Source organism: Miscanthus floridulus, chromosome 8 (genome assembly GCF_019320115.1).
Source record: "Miscanthus floridulus cultivar M001 chromosome 8, ASM1932011v1, whole genome shotgun sequence".
NCBI lineage: Eukaryota > Viridiplantae > Streptophyta > Magnoliopsida > Poales > Poaceae > Miscanthus > Miscanthus floridulus.
The window spans coordinates 222,776,631-222,797,972 of record NC_089587.1 but is presented as its reverse complement, the minus strand read 5'-3'; the positions used below and the strand labels follow the sequence as shown (position 1 = coordinate 222,797,972).

General features: G+C 49.9%; 2 protein-coding genes and 1 pseudogene across 2 annotated transcripts; 2 read left to right on the top strand and 1 right to left on the bottom strand.

Moving 5' to 3' along the window:
* Nucleotides 1-1,235: 1,235 nt before the first annotated feature.
* Nucleotides 1,236-5,213, bottom strand: LOC136475112 (probable monogalactosyldiacylglycerol synthase 3, chloroplastic). The gene is made up of 8 exons (XM_066472666.1): nt 4,582-5,213; nt 4,311-4,483; nt 3,317-3,478; nt 3,095-3,236; nt 2,597-2,821; nt 2,420-2,482; nt 2,246-2,320; nt 1,236-1,792 (listed from the first exon to the last, which is right to left on the bottom strand). Exons 1-8 carry the CDS (start codon nt 4,957-4,959, stop codon nt 1,505-1,507), a joined length of 1,506 nt encoding a protein of 501 aa, XP_066328763.1. The 5' UTR covers nt 4,960-5,213; the 3' UTR covers nt 1,236-1,504.
* An 8,546-nt stretch (nt 5,214-13,759) lies between these two features.
* Nucleotides 13,760-16,235, top strand: LOC136475111 (pyrophosphate-energized vacuolar membrane proton pump-like; annotated as a pseudogene).
* Nucleotides 16,236-16,974: 739 nt separating this feature from the next.
* On the top strand, nt 16,975-19,751 carry LOC136475110 (uncharacterized). Its single transcript, XM_066472665.1, has 11 exons — nt 16,975-17,111; nt 17,207-17,300; nt 17,423-17,472; nt 17,554-17,603; nt 17,708-17,816; nt 17,895-17,955; nt 18,067-18,119; nt 18,372-18,464; nt 18,674-18,737; nt 18,980-19,087; nt 19,196-19,751. Exons 1-11 carry the CDS (start codon nt 17,085-17,087, stop codon nt 19,438-19,440), a joined length of 954 nt encoding a protein of 317 aa, XP_066328762.1. The 5' UTR covers nt 16,975-17,084; the 3' UTR covers nt 19,441-19,751.
* Nucleotides 19,752-21,342: the final 1,591 nt, after the last annotated feature.

Sequence of the window (21,342 nt, the reverse complement as noted above, 5' to 3'; positions counted from 1 at the left end):
GAACGCGACCTGACCGAGGCCGACGATGGGGGCCGGGGGCGGGCGACGCTCAGGTGGAAGTGCGGAGGAGAAGAATGCACCTGAAAAAGGCCACCCAAATTGATCCGATCCTGGCCCTTGTTAGGCATCATGCGTTGCCTTTTGCCTTTCAAAAGGTCCGGGCTTCATCATTGTCAGGATGAGTCTCCGGTCCCTCGCACTCACGCTGCTCCTCTCCACTCCTCTGGACCTGAAATCCGATCTGAACATCTGATGGATGGACGGTTGGAGACAGAACGGCCGGACTCGTTCGTCCAATGACGACGCAGGAACCTGGCACCGGCTCTGGTATCGAGTTCATTTCAGTTTGGTGCGTTCCCAAAATTTTACAAAATTTTTCAAGATTCTCCGTCACATCGAATCTTTGACGCATGCATGAAGCATTAAATATAAATAAAAAATAAAACTAATTATACAGTTTAGCCGAAATTCACGAGACGAATCTTTTAAGCCTAATTAGATTATGATTGGACACTAATTACCAAATAACAACGAAAGTGCTGCAGTACTATTTTCCAAAAAATTTCGCCAACTAAACAAGGCCTCGCTGAATTCTTCGTCCAATGACGACGCAGGAACCTGGCGGTATGTCTCTGACCTGCCGCCGCAATCGGTACAGAAAGGCCAAGCAATGCCAGTGACTGACATCAGAAAACGCTAGCACAGCATGTTCCCGGTCCTACTACTACCAGTCAGTAGTCGACGGGGTTCACGTTCACTTCAGTTTGCTGAATTCTTCAATCAGAAGCAGCTAAGCTTTCACTGAACTGACTGACATTCTGGTATCGAGTTCATTGCTCCCAGATACAGTACATGTCTCAGGAGAATTCCTGAAGATCAGATTCATCTGATCCATTTTGTTTATCAACACCTGATCCAGTTTGAAGAGCTGATGTAGCTGTACAGATAGAAATTCAAGGCATGTTTGGTTGCTGCCCCAGGGCAACAAATTCAGGCCACAAGGCACTTGAAACCGAGGGTCTGGATTTCTACCTGGCCAGGCAAAGTTGCCTAGGCAACAAACCAAACAAGACCTAAAAGCGCTGTACAGATAGAAATTCAAGGCATGTTTGGTTCCTCTCCTATGACAATAGGCACATGCAGTTCACCACCAAATACTCGTACACCAAAAAAAAGATAGGGAGGTACAATTCTGATTAATCTGCAGCAAAAAAAAAAAACTTTCACTCAGAACAATCTGTCATCATATTATACACATCTTCCACTTACACGAATGGATCACGTCAGTTAGTATACACGATAAGGGTCTGACATCTCCATGCACAAAATTTGAGTGTATTTTACAAGCCACCACCACCAATTCCCCTTTGATGACGGGGGAAGCCAGAAACATGATATGAATGAATGTTTTTTTTACAAAGTTAAAATGAAGCCAGCATCATCACACACGAGAACCTGTCAGTCAAACGAGCCTGCCCATAACTACCATGGGAGCTTGATGGTTTCAGATAAGTTGGAGAGGTGTGGTTTCAGGTGATGGTATGAAGAAGGATGAAGTCAAGGAACTAGAGATCTGTGATATCACGCCTTGCTCCTGAGAGAGCCCATGAATGTCTTTGACAATGTCAAAGACAGCTTCTGGCTGAGCCAATTTCAGTGCATTTTCTGACATTTTTTTCAGTTCCTCTGAATCTGGACCAAACCAGCGGGCAACAAGGTTAGCAGTTTCCTTAGGGCTTTTTGAGAACACACCTGCACCATTGTCCACAACATAAGGGACGTTGCCAACTTCCTGTCATACAAAACACAAACGAATGTGAGATCACGTTGACACATTAAAATACACCTTTAATTCATATATATTGCATTCGATCAAAATACAATTGTTTTTAGGATTATGCTTTAGTGTGCTTGTGTGATAGAAAAGATATTTGCTAGTCAATTAAACCAGCATCTATTCAGCAGGAGTGAAGAACAAATGGTCACGCCTTCGGTGAGATTATCATTTTCCTTACAATCTAGATGTGGTATATTGAAAAAAAGTTTTCCAAGGAATGACCATAATGAAGTAGCACCCCCTTGAAAAAGGACTAATGGGGCATTTCACAACAGCAAAACAAGGTACAGAATCCATGCAATCTTGTAATGACATATGATCCAAACAAATTACACTGTGAGACATACACTATGCGTGCACATTGTGACAATAAAACTACATGAGTGCAGAATGATAGTAGGAACAAACCTGTCCAGGTATGAAGTCATTAAGGATTATAGGGAGACCCCTTATCAAGGCTTCAGCAATGGTTCCTGGTCCAGCCTAAGAAACCACAGCAGAAGAGAAATGGAATTAGGAAAACCACAAAAAACCTTCGAAAGAAGCAAACATGATAAGAATCAATAATGGTGGAGGATATACCTTTGTTATAATGCAATCACAAGCTCCCATCCACTTCTCCATTTGGGTTTCAAATCCCCTAACCTGTTGACAAAAGAAACCCACGATGAATGAAGAACACTACAGCCGTCTGGGCTATGGACCAATCGGTTTGAATCCTTGAGAAAGTAATTAAAACAGCACGGTTCTAGATTATACCTTTACTGGTATTTTCCATTCAAGTGCCTGCAGTGAGGAGCTTAGCGTTTTGTTCCGGCCACAAATGACAATAAGCTGCCCAATTGGTTTTCCAAGCTCTTTGTCAAACAATGATTCTCCTAGAGCTCTGGCAGTCTTCTTGACAGGACCCATGCCCTCTCCACCTCCCATGAGCAGCACTGCAGGAAGCTCAGGATCCAATTCAAGCTCCCTCCTCAAATCATCCTGATATAAGTGGTTTCATACAAAAAAAAACTTTTAAATTCAAAAAAATGACGACAACAGAATAGTATTTCAGACAATTCAATGCATAGACAAATATTCATCTGTTTTCTTGAAACTTGAACGGTAACAATTTTAAGAATACAGCATATTCATTGAACACAACAGGTCAAAACCTTGAAAAGTGAACATCTCAGCATTTTGGAAGACCATGTATGATTTTTCGAACTAAAATTAGCAGGAATAGAAGCATTATAATTAGGGTGAACTAAATACCTTAACAAGAACTGCACGGCAGAATGATGGTCGAACTGGAAGACCGAACACGCGGATTTGAGAAGGTTGTAGATCATCCAGTGCTGCCCGCTTGGCAACTTCTTCTGAGGGGCAGTAACATCTGTTCACATCAGCATGGAACCTGCGCTTTTTCTTCTAATTGTCAGGTCAAGTCAACAAATTGCTTTACTATATGTTTTCCTTATCATTAACGGAACATACCATGTAGGGTGGCAAGTGTTGAGGTCCGTGATCACAGTTACAAAGACTACTCTGTTCTGTAATCCTTGCCATTTGAGAACCCACAGAGGAATGTGTTGCATGAGGGGGTGGACACTAATTATGATGTCTGGCTTGTACTTCTTCAGTCCAGCCTCCACCTTCCTTCATCCATAAACAACAGGGCATTCAGAAAAACAAAATATAAGTAACAGATCATGCAGCAGATAAGATGTGGATCATGGTCATGGTATATAAAAACAATGAAACCATTATATCCAGGAAATACTGGCAGTTGTGAAAGGACATATGTTAAGATAAATGTTGCACAAGGAATGGTAGCACCGCAGTGAACTACTACAGATTTACAGTGCCCCCAACCCCAAGTCCCCAGGTATGCAAATGTAACCACACCCATCTGGTGCCAGAGTGGCCATTTTGGTGGCTTTCAGGCACATGGCAGTGCAACCAATTAGTTTGTTGAGATTCTTCATCATCATGCTCCTGTCCTACACCCTGACAGTGGCAACCCATACCAACAAGTGGCTAAATACTAGTGTATCTCTCACCTCAGTAGCAGTTTATTTGAAATTGCGTTTCAGTTGCAAATTTATATACGATGCATAACAGTGATTTCAGAATGGATATTTTAGTATCCGTAGACAAGGTCCAACCTCACAATTCGATGACTGTACTCAAGAGAATGGGCTGGGGGCTATAAAATTATTAGCGCAGAATCACGCGTTTAGATCCGACATTATAATAAAAGGCGTATGCGATAATGATGACAAAACTGCTGGGCCATCAGAAAAATCGTGCGATTAGGTGAGCAATGTGCAGTATGCCAACAACAACAGCAACATGGATACAAGCCACAAATGATTGTGTTGTTTATTTACAATCCCGATGCAGAGGATGAAACAAGGGAAACGTTCCAAGGACGAATCGACCTCCCAAAACCAAAAGCGCAGGAGGGGATACGTGTATCCTTACTTACTTGGCATAGAATGAGGCGAGAGCGGCGAGGTAGAAGTTATGGACCCATCTCGGCGAGGTGCCGTGGAAGGCCACCTTCCAGAGCTGCACGTGCTTCACCATGAACTTGTAGGAGCTCTCCATGTTGTTGAGCGGCCACCCGGCGTGATCCTTGCACAGATCCTTGACGAAGACCTGGCGTGCCCAAAACGATATGATTAGTACGAAATCCGTGGGTGCATGCCAGCGGACAGCTGAGGAGAGGCCGTGGTGCAGGAGGACAGCGCACCCACCCGGTACTCGTCGCCGAACTCGATCCGGAAGGCGTCCTTGATGGCCTCGGCGGAGGCGCGGTGTCCGCCGCCGGTGTCGCTCATGAGGATGAGGACGTTCTTGGAGCGGTTGGCCCCGAGCTGGACGAGCTCGACGGTGCCCTCCTCCTCCTCCCAGAAGGGCTCGTCGTCGTCGTCGGGCCCGCAGAGCGAGGAGACGGAGGTGGAGGCAGGGCCGTCCCCCCGGGCCCGGCCCGCGGAGGAGAGCTCGCCGCCGGCGTAGGTGAGGCTCTTGCGCAGCCTCCGCCTGGCCCGCTGCTGCTGGTGGTAAGCCGCCATGGTCTCCAGCACCGTCTCCCGGATCGACCGCCCCCGCGGCGACGCCATGGACGCCGCCATCGCGGTCGCGGCGGAGCCAAGGGGAGGGGAGCCGAGGCCCGCGCGGGGGAAGCGGAATCGCCGGATGTGAGTGGGGAGGGGCGGGGCGGGGAGGGAGGCGAGTGGGCAGGAGAGAGAAGAGGAAGTTTAAAATTGGGGATCGGGAGAGCGGCGGAGGGGGCGCGGGGCTCCGAGCTGAGCTGGCACGACCGGGGGCGGGGAAGGAAGACAACTAGAATTGGAAGGCGGGGGTGGGCGTCGCGTGTGTTTTATTATGCGTGCTCGGATGCTCGCCTGCGTGCTCGGATGCTCGCCTCGGCTGCGCTGCCTGTTCGCTCGCTCGTAAACGATCGTAAATTTTCAGTTAGAAATAGTGTTTTTTTTTCACACCAAACCAGCCAGCAGTAAATAATCCACGATACGATACGGCCTCCCGAATAGGCCGTAGGAGTATGTGCTTGGAAAAAACTAATCGTCGGGCACCGGCAGGGGCGGAGCCACAGTTCAAGCAATGAACTTGGACGAATTACCTTGTAAACCTTGCTTGGGTAAGAGATGATCCTATGATTTGAATAAGATTATTACATTATGACGTCAATGACTCAATTTTTTTTATCCGCCCCTGGGGCACCCTATCTGCTTGGAGAAACATCCGGTCAAACGGATGCTCTTTTTCTTGTACAGAATTGGCGTCTGTAGCCAGGCCCGGCCCTGAGGGGGGGGGGGCGGGAGGGACGATCGTCCTAGGCCCATAACACCGATGGGCCCCTACCCAAGTATGTATACACTAGTACGTAATCCGTATATACACGTCAGCGCCAGATTATTGACTCTCCGACTCCCCGTGACCACGGCGCGTGCGACGTGAGCCAGCAGTCATGCGATACGCGACCTTCCGCCTTCGGTGCACGGCTGCGCATGCGGCGTGGGTGCGTGGCGGGCGGGGCCTGGCGGCGTCGGCGCGTGCGGCAGAGCAGCGGCAAATCACAGTCACAGGGCCCTAATCTCACCTCTCACGTGATCCCTCGTCTCTGATTCCTGTTCGGCAATCGGCAGTTCCAGCAGAGGAGGCACCGAGGCAGGCGCCAGGCCGCAGCAACCACCGAGGTAGGAATCTGAAATTTAGTTACTAATTGTTTCTCACGTGATCTCTGCTTTATCAAATTATAGTTACTAATTGTTTCTCTCAATTAAAATTATTGAAGAACTATTTGAGATCTATAATATCACAAGAGAGGTTAAATGGATTGGCAACATTATGCATTAAGAAACGATTGTTGAATAAAATTGATATTGACACCATCATTGATGACTTCGCATCAAAGAACGTTAGAAGAAAATTTTGAGGTAGTTTAATATATATACAAATTATTTTATATGAATATTGCTTTTGCATTCAGCTGTTTATTAGTAACATTTTGTATATGTGTATATATATACTATCAATGGGTACTACTAGTAGTATTATCATGTATAAAGGGGCCCAAAATTTTAGCTTCGTTCTATGTCAGAGAAAACTCAGGACCGGCCCTGTCTGTAGCATCGTCGCAAAAAATACCATCTCTACGGTGTAATCAGTATACATCAGCTACAGTACGAGAATTCAATTCCCTGATGATGATTGGGCACCATGGTGTGCCCCAGGGCAGCAACGAACGATCGATCCAGGCAACGCTACCGCGTGTGCGCCACTACCGCCACTTGCTTCCCTCCCTTTCCTCCGTTGGCTTTCCTTCGGATAAACGGACCCGTCGTCGTCTCCTCTCCCTTTCAAGACATCAATTCCGGAAAGGGAAGAAAATACGGAGGGAGAACCGATGCTGCGCCCGTGCAGCCGTGCTACAGCACCGACCGGCATCTCCAGCCAGTGGCCACTTTGGCCGGCCGGTGCCTCGTCCTCGTCCAACGCCCAACGGTATGGGGAGGCGCAGCAAATAGTACCAGTCCTGGTGCAAATACCAGCGTCCGCGCAAAAGCGGCGGGACCAAAACATCGGCACCCTCCGCATCGGTGGAAAAGATCCGGCGCGACAGGAACGTGGGGTGCCACGGATGGCTCCGCTGTCGCCGCGCCCAGATTCCGGAATAATTCCTCGAGATTTAGCGATTATTCCTCCCTCCCCTTGGCCGCCGCTTCCCCACCGCGAACGAATCCGCCTGGTCCGTGGCCGCTCGCTCGCTGCTCGTGCTCGGCACCGAGCGCTTGGTCGCTACGCTACGTTACAGCCGTGACGACGCTGGGGCGGGGGCTCTCCTCGGACGCGGGCGGGGGGCTATTTGCCTATTTCTGGCGTGTGGTCTCAGTGCGAGGCGTGGGCGAGGCCGGAGGAATCTAGATGAATCTAGAGGAATTTATGAGAGAAAAATACGATTTCAGATAAAAAAAAAATGAATCAAAGGTTTACGAGCACGCGAACGGAGCCTACATCGGCGTGGGTGCCAAGCAAGCAAAACGGGTTGAGTTGAGTCGGGTCTAAGTCTTGCCGGATATAGTCACGTAGATACGCTGGGATTGGGTGGTGCTGACGGATGGCGACGGAAGGATACCGTGCAAGGCTGCAGCAGCTGCTGCTGCTAGTGTTAAACTGTTAAGCTAGCTGCTGTATACTTAACTTGGAAGCTTGGAGAACGCTCCCGCTACCGTTTTCAGCTGCTCATTAAATTAAATATCTGCTAACGGATAATGGACACGCTTTGCCTTTGGAGATCATAAACATCCATTTTGTATGTATGTACTGTATTTTTACTCTTGTGAGTCCCGGTTATAGATTCAGTGTTTTGGTTCTATACATTATGGGCATTTTAATAAGCGACATCACATCATTGTATAGAGCCGAGGGTTGGTACTTATATACATTAGAGTTGCCCTTATACGCCGGCGACTATGGAGACTGTCGTGTGATTGTTAAGGGTATGTTTGAATCCCCTGCTCTAGACTTGCTCTAAAAGTATCCAACATATATGGTTTAAAGTTAGCTCTGAAATTTAGTTCATCTCACATTTGAGCTTTATATCTCAAAAATGAACTAAAGTGCTCTACAATTTTTAGAGCTCTCAAATTTAGAGAAATGGGGATTGCTGTCGCGGGTCATCAAAGGTTAGCTTACTAGCTTGATGGAATGATCAAACAGGACCTTAGTACAATCAGTAATGCGGCCGTGATTGCTACGATCGAATTTGTCCGGCCGTTGACGACGACCGGGGACGACTTGTGGTCTCCAATCTGCGCTAGCCGCTGGCCGTAGGCGCTGCTGCCAGAACTTCTTTTGTTTGTGTCAAACAAAAAAAAAACCGCACCTGCAAGCTTAGTTAGGTCTACAGCGTGTAAAGTTCTGGGATATCATATTGGGTGTCGTATGGGGTGTTTGGATACTAATACAAAAACAAATTACAGAATTCGTCAGTAAACCACAACACGAATTTATTAAGCCTAATTAACCATCATTAGCACATTTGTTACTGTAGCACCTTTATTGTCAAACCATGAGCTAATTAGGCTTAAAATATTCGTCTCGCAAAGTAGTCGCAATCTGTGTAATTAGTTATTTTTTAATCTATATTTAATACTCCATACATGTGTCCAAACATTCGATATGATAAGGTGTAATTTTTTTTTTTTTGAGGAACTACACAAGGCCTTAGTTCCCGGATCAACCCTCTTTCCCATTTTCATTTTTCATCAAAATCTTTGTTGTTATGGAGACGTTCACAAGCTACCTAGCTAATTAAATAACCACGTTTGAGTTCGAGCTGAACAGAGAAATAAGGAGAGAGAGGAAGGGGGGTTTGAAATTACCAAACACTGACAGCGTGTTCGCTGGTCGGTACTGGTGCTGGTGCTGGTTTTCTGTGAGAAAAAAATACTATTGACTGAATGAATAAGTCTAGATGAAACCAATAAACGAGCAGGGTGTGAAACACATAAAATAAGGAGAGCTGATCACTTGGTGCTTGCTCAATTGCTTCAGTCAACCAGATACAAATCGGATATAATCGATTTGCACATAGTCGACGGACGCTGCGTGTGCCGGCACAGGGTTGGTTTCGTACAGTACAGGCCAGCCGGTACGCGTGGGAGCTAGCCTTTCGAGTTCTCGGCGTGGCACGCTGCACGCCTGCAGGGTGTTCTTCGCTGTCACGTACTCCTACGTACGCGCGCGACCAGTACAATTAGCGTCGGTGACGTCACGTCGGGCAGACGGGCAGCAACCAGGGACTGACCAGCGCTTACTCCGTAAGTTTGTTTCAGAGTCTGTTTAAAAGTCGAGGGTGTCATATCGAGTGTATGTCATGGAAAATGTTTCATAGTAATAATAATTTACAAGACAAATTTATTAAGCCTAATTAATCCGTCAGCACCACATGTTTACTATATCTTTACTATATCATCATATTGTCAAATCACGGATTAATTAAACTTAAAAAATTCGTCTCGCAAATTAGTCGCAATCTATGCAATTAGTTATTTTTTTAATCTATATTTAATACTTTATACATGTGTCAAATATTTAATATGAAAGAGACTAAACTTTAAGGTGAGAAACTAAACGATACATTAGGAGTATTTGCTACTACACGTCTACACTGATTGGTCGTAGAATTGAAACTGCCTGCCTCTCAGCGTCATGGGATCGTATGTGGTGTGCACAGCAGTGGATGTCCGTGCGTCTAATGCGGCAGTGTCGGGCGGCTATGCGTGGTCCTCGCATATCGATCGGCCAGTGAGGAGAGTAGTGTGTACGTACTACAAGTCAAGTCAAGCAATATAAGCTGGGCTTATGTTTTTTTGTCACCACGAAAACAGAAGAATGTAAAAAAAAACAGAGTACCACAGGGCATCGATGTTGGCCCGTCTGGGGTCGTGTATCACGCAGGGGCGGCCGAACAAGTCAAACAATCGTGTCAAACGCCGCGCTGTCTCTTCTATTATCGCTACCGCACGCACACCGACCTCGAGAATGAACTACGAACGTGATTTCACGTACCGTCGGCTACCGCACCGCACGGTCCCAACACAAGGTTGTTGTAACTTCTAAGTAAAACATCAGTTTTAGCTGACAATACGCTTGCCACATGTACTTTGATTTGCACTATATGAGCAATTATAGAAAATATGTAGGAGCAAATAGACATGGTGGCCCATTCATGTTAGTAGGACCTTTTGCGCTTAACCCTGCCTTGGAGATCATAATAAAGGGTTGATAGTAGGGCGTCTTTAATTTTGTTTTAGTGCCAGTTTGATACGACTCTGGACAGCTCTAATCCATGGTGACAAAAACACTATATCAACATTGTTCACTGTTGTACGAAAGAGTCATCTCACCAATCGAGAAGAAAAATAAACTTAAAATAGGAGCCAAGAGAAGTCATAAACTAGCTCTAACTTCAATATTCCACACGGTAGTGCTATAGTTCCATAGCCCTCCCTAGAGCTTCACCAAACAAAAGTTCTTATTGTTGTCAGGTGATAGACATTGAAAATGGCCTATCTTTGTTATGCATTCTCATGTAGCCCATGGTCGGATGGCCCTTCTAATAGGAATAGCTACTAATTGGTTTTTAGACTACCATTGTCGTCAAAGCATCGTGCGCCTCCCCGACTGTGAATTGAGGTTATCATCTCTTTGTCACGTATACTCCTATTATTTTCTTCTCCGGCTTAACCACTTCTCTTCGTAGTCATAGAGCTCTAGCGTTTAGGGGCACTGGCATTTGGGGGCTTGAGGCCCGCATCTAATACCCCTACGCTCGGCATTGACACTTAGATTTGTTTAGTTTGGTAGATAGATGAGCTCAATGCGTCAATGTTGTGCCAACCCCTTAATAATAACAATAATAAGCCAACCTGGCGAGAATTGAGCGAGAGAGCTTTCTATCTAGTAAAATGGTGATCATTGGGGATGAACCGACTAACATAGTTCTTATAGACTATAGGAAAAAAGTTTATTGTTTTCGTAGTATGATTTTCCTCATTGAACTCCAAAATAGGCATCTTACCCTCTAAACCCTCAAAACCGTTCAGATTATCTCATTTTTGAAACCAGATTCAGATTATCTCTTTGGCCTAGTTTGGAGTGGTTATGTGCAGTTTAAAAAGTCGGTAGATACTTATTATAGTTTTTGAAACAACATAAAATATCTATATGCTTTTTTAAAAATCTGAAAAAGTTAGAGATAAATTGCTGACATTTTTTTTTGAGAAACTAAATTGCTGACAATTGAGGAAGAGGGCTTTCTACCTGGTAAACAAGGCCCAATGAGCGTTTCCGTGAGCTACATAGGCCTCACTAGCCCATTTCATATACGGGCCGCATGGGTTCTCAACAAATCAGAGCTTTAGCATGCTGGAAACAGGGCCCAGAGAACAGTTGGCCCCGTTTATTTGACTTCCTCTTCGACTCCAGCTCCTTTTTGTTTCTTTGTGTCAGTTGATTCTATAAATTTCTAATTCATAGATACTCGGAAATCCGAATATGCTCAACAAAGGCAGCTGGCCTATATTACGCTTTAATGATGTATGTGCGACTATATTTCGAGGTCCCCCCCCCCCCCCCCTCAAAAAAAATGTAAACTAACATGTGTAAAATAAATTGATGTACACGTACTGTCTGCAGTCTGCTTGACATCATGCTGAACTGAAGGCCATTGGAGTGTATGTAAGCAGAGCACGTCTGACGTCTCTGCAATATACGGCAGCACAAAACTCTGGTGTCCGGGATTCGGCCCCTGGATTAGCAACGAGATGCTTAGAAAATGGTTCCTTTTCGTATGATGATGATGATGATGATGATTGAGTCGTCATTCGTCATCAGGCATATAATACACTGACGTGTTACTCGTCGTATGGCCAGGATGGTGACATGGCGTCGTCTTAGTGCCAACGGTTTTTCAGTAAACCTGGACCGTAGGAAATATAGTACGCATATTTTGTCTACTAACTAATAACGTTTTTAAATAGTTGAGAACTTAAAAAGACGATCTTGATGTTGGGAAGCTAATGTGACAAGGCATCAACTCGATCAATCCACTTCTTGTTCGTCAGAGCAGAGACCTAGCATACTGCTCTGCCAGTGCAACGGCAGTGTTGGCCTCCTCCATGCACCACCATGGCGAGCAGTGGAAGAAGACCTGAAGCATTGGCCGACTGCTCATTCCGTCGTTCACGCATATCGGAATGCTCGCAGCTTGTGTAGTAGGATCAGCCAAGCCAAGCAACTAAGCAAGCCGCATTGGAGCTTGGACATACACGAGCCCTGACAAACTTTCAGGACAACCAAGTTTTTAAAAAACCTTTTTTTCCCCTTCAGAAGATTGACGCATATGTGTGCGTGTATTCGAAGGTGCAGCACGGCTACATTGAAGCAGCCGCTGCAGGCAGCAGCATGACATCACATTATCCAAGCACCAAGAATGGATCAGTCGATGAGCTCGGCGGGGCAGAGCGTTTCGCTGAAAGGTGAGAACTGCCGTAGTGCAGCGGCCTCGGGAACGAAAACAAGCAACGCCGTCGCCGAGCGACCCCTGCCGCCTCAGTTTCGTTTCGGTTATTTTACTGGGCGGCGCAGAGGCGAAAACGGCCACCGCTCCTGCGTCCCCTGCCGTGGCCCGTCGCCATCGGAGGGAGCGGAAGTGGGACGAAACCCGGCGGCGTCGCCGAGGAATCAAGCCGACACCGGCGGCGCGCGCAGCGTCTGGTGACCGGAGGGGCCAGAGGATCGAGGATTCGCTTTTATCAGCCGACTTAGTATTTTTGTTTCATAATAAATCAGTTTCGGTCGCAGCTGACTTTAATACCAGATTCGAGGAGAAACTACAGGCGACGGATAAGGATGATCCCACAGAAACTGCGACCATGCGACGCGACGTCAACCACGGTTTGGCTCCGTTCGCGTGCCTTTAAAATCGGCTTATCCGCTTCTTTTTTTCATTCGGAACAGTATTTTTCTCTCATAAATTTCTCCAGTATTTCTCCAAACCATCCAAATTTCTCCAGAATTCCACCAAACGAACAGGCCTTGTCTCCTCTCAAATGTTTACCGATCCCACTTGGCACTGGGGGCATCTCGATCTCTCAGCTTCGTTGCACTCCTTTTCCTTTGCTGACATGGCATTCCGGTTGGACGAGACCAATCCTCCTGGTTTTCCTCACCTTCGTTGTTTTAGTTTGATCTGCACGACTGGATCAAAAGCCTCTCGTCGATAACATTTTGATTTGATAGGGTCTCTGTTAAAAAAAAAGTTGCTATATTTTAGGTACTTTAATTTCCAGACAATAATCAGACAACCAACTATAATATAATTAAAATGATAACTTAATGAGACGATGGTTCATAAGTTTTTTTAGTCAAACAGTGACAAAACTACGTGAACAGCAAAAAAAATCAGGCACCTATAAAATATATAAGAGAAGTACACAAAAACATTTTGATATAGGTGCACTTGGCAATTCAGGTGCTTGATGATTAAATAAAGCTACTTTTTTTTTACTACACAAAATACTTTTTTTTTTAAATTCGTTTGTTTGTCTCCGCCGCGCGCGCGTCGGCTAGTCCCTGTCCGTGAACCACATGTTTCCGTCCCTTCCCGTGCACACGCGACACCTCGACCTGCGCTCGCACCACCTATATAAACCGAACACCGGCGAGCACCAGGACGAAAGACCGAAAGAGAGAGAGCACAGTGCACTGCACTTCACACTAGAGCCTAGAGGCGCACGCACGCCGATCCTCCGAACCACACGAGCGCGAGCTTCACATCCCCAGGCCACTCACTTGCTTCCACCACCCCAAGGGCACAGGCCGCCCAGGTCCCGTTCCGTTCCGGCCATGGCGATCCTGTCAGACGTCGCCACCGAGGTGCTTATCCCGCTCGCCGCCGCCGTCGGCATCGCCTTCGCCGTCGCGCAGTGGGTCCTCGTCTCGCGGGTCAAGCTGGCTCCGTCGTCCGGACGCGACAAGGACGTTCTCGCCGACTCGCTGATCGAGGAGGAAGAGGGGCTCAACGACCACAACGTGGTGGTGCGGTGCGCCGAGATCCAGTGCGCCATCGCCGATGGCGCGACGTCGTTCCTCTTCACCGAGTACCGGTACGTGGGCGGCTTCATGTGCGTCTTCGCCGCCGTCATCTTCGTCTTCCTCGGCTCCGTCGACGGGTTCAGCACCCGGAGCCGCCCCTGCGCCTACAGCGAGGGCAAACAGTGCAAGCCGGCGCTGTTCAACGCCGTCTTCAGCACCGTCTCGTTCCTGCTCGGCGCCGCCACCTCCGTCGTGTCGGGGTTCCTCGGCATGAAGGTTGCCACGTACGCCAACGCGCGCACCACGCTGGAGGCCAGGAAGGGCGTCGGCAGGGCCTTCGTCACCGCGTTCCGGTCGGGCGCCGTCATGGGCTTCCTGCTCGCTTCCAGTGGCCTCCTCGTGCTCTACGTCGCCATCAACCTGTTCCAGCTCTACTACGGCGATGACTGGGAGGGGCTGTTCGAGTACATCACCGGCTACGGCCTCGGTGGGTCTTCCATGGCGCTGTTTGGTAGGGTTGGTGGCGGCATCTACACCAAGGCGGCCGACGTCGGCGCTGACCTTGTTGGCAAAGTCGAGAGGAACATCCCTGAAGATGATCCCAGAAACCCTGCTGTAAGTTGTTGTTCAATTGTTCAGTTGTTCTCTTCTTAAAAAAAATTAAAAAAAAAATCACTTCACTGAACCTGCAAGTTCTCTTTCTTCCTCAGGTGATTGCTGACAACGTCGGCGACATCGCCGGGATGGGATCGGATCTCTTCGGCTCATACGCCGAATCCTCCTGCGCCGCCCTTGTCGTGGCATCCATCTCCTCGTTCGGTGTCAACCACGACTTCACCGGGATGTGCTACCCGCTGCTGGTCAGCTCTGTCGGCATCGTCGTCGGCCTCGTCACCACGCTCTTCGCAACCGACTTCTTCGAGATCAAGGATGTCAAACAGATCGAGCCTGCGCTGAAGAAGCAGCTCATCATTTCGACGGCGCTGATGACCGCCGGCATCGTGCTCATCACTTGGCTGGCACTCCCGGCTAAGTTCACAATCTTCAATTTCGGTGAACAGAAGGAAGTCAGCAACTGGTAAGCTAGCTAGTTACTTGTTAGCGCTGCTTCTAGTTGTATGATGAAATGCACTGTGATCTTCTGATGATAAACCGTGATGAGAATGAATGGCATTTTTTTCCAGGGGATTGTTCTTATGTGTTGCAATCGGTCTCTGGGCTGGTTTGATCATCGGATACGTCACAGAATACTACACCAGCAATGCATACAGCCCTGTGCAGGATGTGGCCGACGCCTGCAGAACCGGCGCGGCGACCAACGTCATATTCGGGCTTGCTCTGGGATACAAGTCGGTGATAATCCCCATCTTCGCCATCGCCGTCGGCATCTACGTCAGCTTCACCGTGGCCGCGATGTACGGCATCGCCATGGCGGCTCTCGGCATGCTGAGCACGATCGCGACGGGCCTCTCCATCGACGCGTACGGCCCCATCAGCGACAACGCCGTTGGCATCGCGGAGATGTCAGGGATGAGCCACAGGATCCGCGAGCGGACCGACGCGCTCGACGCCGCCGGGAACACGACGGCCGCTATCGGGAAGGGCTTCGCCATCGGTTCCGCCGCGCTGGTGTCGCTTGCGCTGTTCGGCGCGTTCTTGAGCAGGGCGGGCGTGAAGGTGGTGGACGTGCTGTCCCCGAAGGTGATCATCGGGCTGGTGTCGGGCGCGATGCTCCCGTACTGGTTCTCGGCGATGACGATGAAGAGCGTGGGGCGCGCCGCGCTGGAGATGGTGGAGGAGGTGCGGCGGCAGTTCGCCACCATCCCGGGGCTGATGGAGGGTACCGGGAAACCCGACTACGCCCGGTGCGTGAAGATCTCGACGGACGCGTCTATCCGGCAGATGGTCCCGCCGGGCGCGCTGGTGATGCTGACGCCGCTGGTGGTGGGCACGCTGCTGGGCGTGCACACGCTGGCCGGGGTGCTCGCCGGCGCGCTGGTACGTGTCGGGGGTGCAGGTGGCCATCTCCGCCTCCAACACGGGCGGCGCGTGGGACAACGCCAAGAAGTACATCGAGGCCGGGGCCAGCGAGCACGCCCGGTCGCTGGGGCCTAAGGGATCCGACTGCCACAAGGCCGCCGTCATCGGGGACGCCATCGGAGACCCGCTCAAGGACACGTCGGGACCCTCGCTCAACATCCTCATCAAGCTCATGGTTGTCGAGTCCCTCGTCTTCGCGCCATTCTTCGCCACCCACGGTGGCATCCTCTTCAAGCTCTTCTAGATTACTGTTGCTACTCTTGGGACCTGCGGATGACCTGAGATTCCTTCTCCTTGTACGTAGTACCCCTACATTGTAAGTAGCTTACTTGTAAGGTCGCCGTGCAGTGTGTACGCCTCTCTACTAAACCTGAGGTTTAACTTTGCGTATTTTGCTGGGTGAATGTGGTGTGAATTGTGATCACTGATCATTTCATGCTTACAGAAACGGAAAGGGCAACAGCCAACAGAGAATCCACATCTCAGCGTACAAAAGTGGTTAGGCCCCATGTTTCGATTTTCCAAGTTCATGGATTTAAGTGGCACACGTCCACCGTCGGTGTATTTAACTCTTTTTGGATATAAAAATCCACATTTGCTGCTTGGAATTTCAAACCTAGAGGATTAGCAGACGACACGAACGCCGACTTGTGCTTGGAGAAATTAGTATCAAGCTTGTTAACTGAAACCAGAGGACACATTTCAGATTCATGCTGACAAAAGGCATGCATGGATCACAGGAAGCTTTAGCCATACAGACCAAAGAAGGCCAGTGACAGTATTAACCAATCCAAGGCGAGAAAGAGGGCGGCGAGCACGCACGACGCCACGCCGCTCCGCGCCACCGCCTGCCGGCGACGGTGGCTTCACGCGGTCACGCCGGTTCTGAACTTCTGAACTCCGCGCCGCTGACGCTTCTGAATTCTGAATTGGAACGACACGGTTTTTATTGGGCCGTCCAAAAGCCCTGTGGGCTCTAAACACTAGGCGGCGCCACCACGTCCTCCTCCGACTACTCGCTCGCTCCGCCCCGGCGCCCCGCCCTCCGCCGCCGCCGCCGCCTCCCCCTCCCTCGGTTCGCCTCGTCGTCGTCATGGGCAAGGCCTCCAAGGACAAGAGGGTACGCTACCTCCGCCTCTCCGCTCAGCTCCTCCTCCGCTCTTGCGTTTTCCCCGCTTCCCCGCTTCTCACCGGTCTTCGGCGCCGGTTGCTTAGGACATCTATTACCGGAAGGCCAAAGAGGAAGGGTGGAGAGCTCGCAGCGCCTTCAAGCTCCTCCAGATAGACCAGGAGTTCAACATCTTCCATGGTATCAGCTCGACTTACCTGCTTGCTCACCTTCACGTTCTTGATTGTTGTAGCTGTAGCAGACCGCGAACGAACAATAGCGATCTGATTCTGATGAATCATATCCCCTTTTTTCTCCTCTAGGAGTGAAGCGTGTGGTTGACCTGTGTGCTGCTCCCGGAAGCTGGAGCCAGGTATCCTTGCCCGTGCCCAGTAACACCGTCCATACCAGAGTTTTTTTGGTCTGATTGCTTGATTCCCTATTGTAACTGTAGGTTTTGAGCCGGAACCTGTATGTACCAGCAAAACAGTCTCCTGACTGCAAGTAAGTGTCAGCGCCAGTGTGCCGCCATCTGTTGCGTAATTTTTGTTGTGGATATCTGATGGCCTCGTTTTGCTCTTCTTGGTTCTGTTGTGTTATGCTACTAGGGAAGGCGACCTTCCTCTCATCGTTGCAATTGACTTGCAACCAATGGCTCCGATAGAAGGTGTTATACAAGTGCAGGGCGACATCACCAATGCTCGGACAGCGGAAGTGGTGAGATGGACGTAGAAGTGTAGGTTTTTGTTGCTGCAGTTTGCTGGCTGTGACTAATTAGTGTGGATTTTCTGTCAGGTTATTAGGCATTTTGATGGATGCAAAGCAGACTTGGTTGTCTGCGATGGAGCTCCGGACGGTAAGATATCATATCAGTGCAAGAGAACTACTCCTGCCATTAACTATACCAAATTTTGTCACTGGTGAGGATTATATGATAACATGATTATCGCTCTTTGGGTGACTACAGTTACTGGCCTTCATGATATGGACGAATTTGTTCAGTCCCAGCTTATACTCGCGGTTAGTTTTTATTCATTTGTCTATCTGCATCCAATTTAGGTCACCATGTTCTGTCATTAATGATTCACATTATTCGAGAGATAAAGTTCAATTTTGAGTTTGGGTGTAGCAGCTATGTTGAACAATCACCTTTCTTTACTTGATTTCTGGAGAACTCTTTATGTCAATTATGGGATAACTTTATCATCTTCAGTTTGAATTGTCATGGTAGCTTATGTTCTCTATTTAATTTATGTACCACCTTGCAATCAGGCATTGACTATCGTGACTCATGTACTCAAAGTTGGTGGAAAATTTGTTGCGAAGATATTTCGGGGTAAAGATACAAGTCTCCTGTACTGCCAGGTAACATTCACTTTGTTTGGCAAGTTAAATCTTTGCATCATCAGATTTCATGAGGCTGTGCTGTTCTACAATTCTCCATCATCATTATATGAAAGCTTTGCTAGCTATGGTCCATGACTATTATTATTCCCACATTATGCCCCTTAACTTTGTTAATGTTTGACGAGATGCTGATTGGGGACTTTATTCTTATATGTGGCTTTATGCAGCTAAAACTGTTCTTCTCACAAGTTACATTTGCGAAACCAAAAAGTAGCCGGAACTCAAGCATTGGTAAGTTTTATATCTTGTAAAAGAAGTTTCATACATGTGCTTCTTATATGCTTTATCAACCTTCAGTGGTTCGTGTAACTTATGGTCATAATTCTGAAATTGCTGTTAGTTGTTGAACATATTTGGGTCATTTCTGTTAGGCAGCCTATTCCCTATATAGTAATAAGGATGCATCTCCTTTCAGTTGGAAAATGTGTATGTGGTCTTATACATTTGTTTGTCCTTTTTCATTTGTCAAACAGAGGCTTTTGCAGTTTGCGAGAACTATTCACCTCCAGAAGGGTTCAAGGAGGAAGATCTATACCACCTGCTCGAGAAAGTGGGGACCCCTTCAGGAGGTGACGATTTAGGTAAGGGCTACAAATGCTCGTACAACACTCTGCTCCCCCGACTGGGCACACCACATAATGACATAATAGACAGCCCTACTCAGCTCCAATGCCATTCGTCATGTGCAGATTGCAGAAGCGGATGGCTCGAGGGACCAAACAAGGTGTACATCCCGTTCCTTGCCTGCGGGGATCTCAGCGGCTACGACTCCGATCGCTCATACCCGCTCCCGAGCACGGAAGGTGGCTCCTACCGGAGCTTGGACCCCGTCCAGCCTCCCATCGCCCCGCCTTACAAAACCGCTCTGCAGATGAAGAAGGCTTCCAGCCACAGCGCCAGCGCGGACGCCATCAAACCATCCACAGACTCTTGAGCTGCAACCTGGGCCAGCCTGTTTTCGCTCCACCACCGTGGTAAAACAGCGCCGGAAACTCTGAAACCCCCGGGTGATGATGTTTGTCCCACACTGGTAGCATCGAAGGTGAGGGGGAACTTACTTTCGCTGGGCCCTGGACCTGGCTCTCTTCTGAACCTCATCATCTACTAAAAAGGAAAAAGAATTGGAAACATTTGGTGGCGAGGTGCAACATTTTGTGGTAATTTTGAGCTGTGACTCTGTGCACCATGTACCTGATTACTACTGATTAGGCTGAGATCCTGCTTGTGTCCTTGACTCCTTGTGCATATTTTGCCTTGTGGATGGATGTTGTCTGATCTGAATCTGACATGGGCCAGGGATGACATGGCCTGGTCCTAACACAACGTCAGTTGGATTGGGCCTGAATGCCTGATACAACATCAGTGTGGCCCAGTCCAGGCTGGCCCAGGTCCAAGGAAGAAGAAACGGAAAGGCAGCAGGCCCGCATATTTACTTCTTTCCAACGCAGCCGCGAGGCCCACGACACGTAAGCCAATGAATGCTCGGTCGCGGTTATACTTGGCCATCGGGCCGGCCCGGCTCGGCACGGCCTGGGCACGGCCCGGAGGATGTCGGGCCGGCACGGCACGAGTGCCTCCCGTGTCGGGCCGAACCGGGCGCCGGGCCTGGCCAACGGCCTAGGCACGGCCCGTCGGGCCATTTTTCGGGCCGAGTCGGCCTGAAAAGCTCGAGCGTCTTAGCAGGCCGTGCCGGCCCAGCAGCTCGACGAGAGGGGAACGGAGGCGTTGTCGTCGCCTCCAGGCCGGGCGCGGGTGCGAAGGGGCGGCGCTGGCTGAGAGAGGTGGGAGGCGGTGGCGACGCTCGACACCGGATCCGGCGAGAAGAGAAGGGTATGGAGAGGAAGTTCTGGTCGGAGTAGCGGACGAGGCAGGAGCCGTAGAAGACACTGGGGAAGCAGGCCCTACAGGAGGAGGAGTCGGTGTCGCCGCGGCAGAGCGCGAGCCCGTAGACGGTGTCGGGGGACCTCGCCGATGGTGGCCGTTATGAACGCCTCCTCGAATGAGCAGCCGGAGAGAGGGGGAAGGGGAGGAAGCGTGAGCGAGCAGCCGGAGATCGTGGCGTCGGGGCGAAGCTCGTGGCCGGATTTGGCGTCGGGGCGGAGCTTGGGGCCAGCGCGCTCGTTCCCGCGGCAGCCCAGGCGCGGGAGGCGATGGCGGCGCTCGACGTTGTATCCCACGAGAAGAGAAGGGGATGAAGGGGATTCGGCGAGCCGCGGGGAAGCAGGAGCTCGAGGCGTCGGCGACGACGCGCGAACACGAGGTTGCGCGGCTACTGTGGCGCGAGCAGCCAGAGAGAGGGGGAAGGGGAGGAAGCGCGAGCAGCTGGGCCACGAACGGCGCAGTAGAGTCACCGGAGTAGCCCGCGTGGCTCCCACGTGCGCCGCCGCTGGATGAGAGCGCTGGGAGGCTCGGAGGCTGGGGGAAGAGTGGAGGGAGTTAGGGTTCGGGGGTGGGATGGGGCTACGACGCTGCGCGGGGGAGAGCCGCCGCGGCCGTGGCGTGCGGGTGCGGTTCCACTTATATATGAGGAGGGGGGAGGCCAACTGGGCCGCGGGGATGGTGGGCCGGACAGCTGGGCCGTGGGGAGTCAGTGGAGGAGTGAGGAGGGGGAGGGGGTGGCCGGGCCGGCTGACTCAGGCCGTGCCGTGCCAGCCCACGGGCCTGAGCAGCGGCCCAGGCACGGCCTACTGCCTCGGGCCAGCCCGGGCCCGCATGTCACCGGGCCATGCCGTGCTCGTGTCGGGCTAAAAAAGCGGACTTCGTGTCGTGCCGTCGTACCTCGGGCTGCATGGCCAAGTATAGTCACGGTGGCAGGCAGACAGCGCCTGTTCACTGT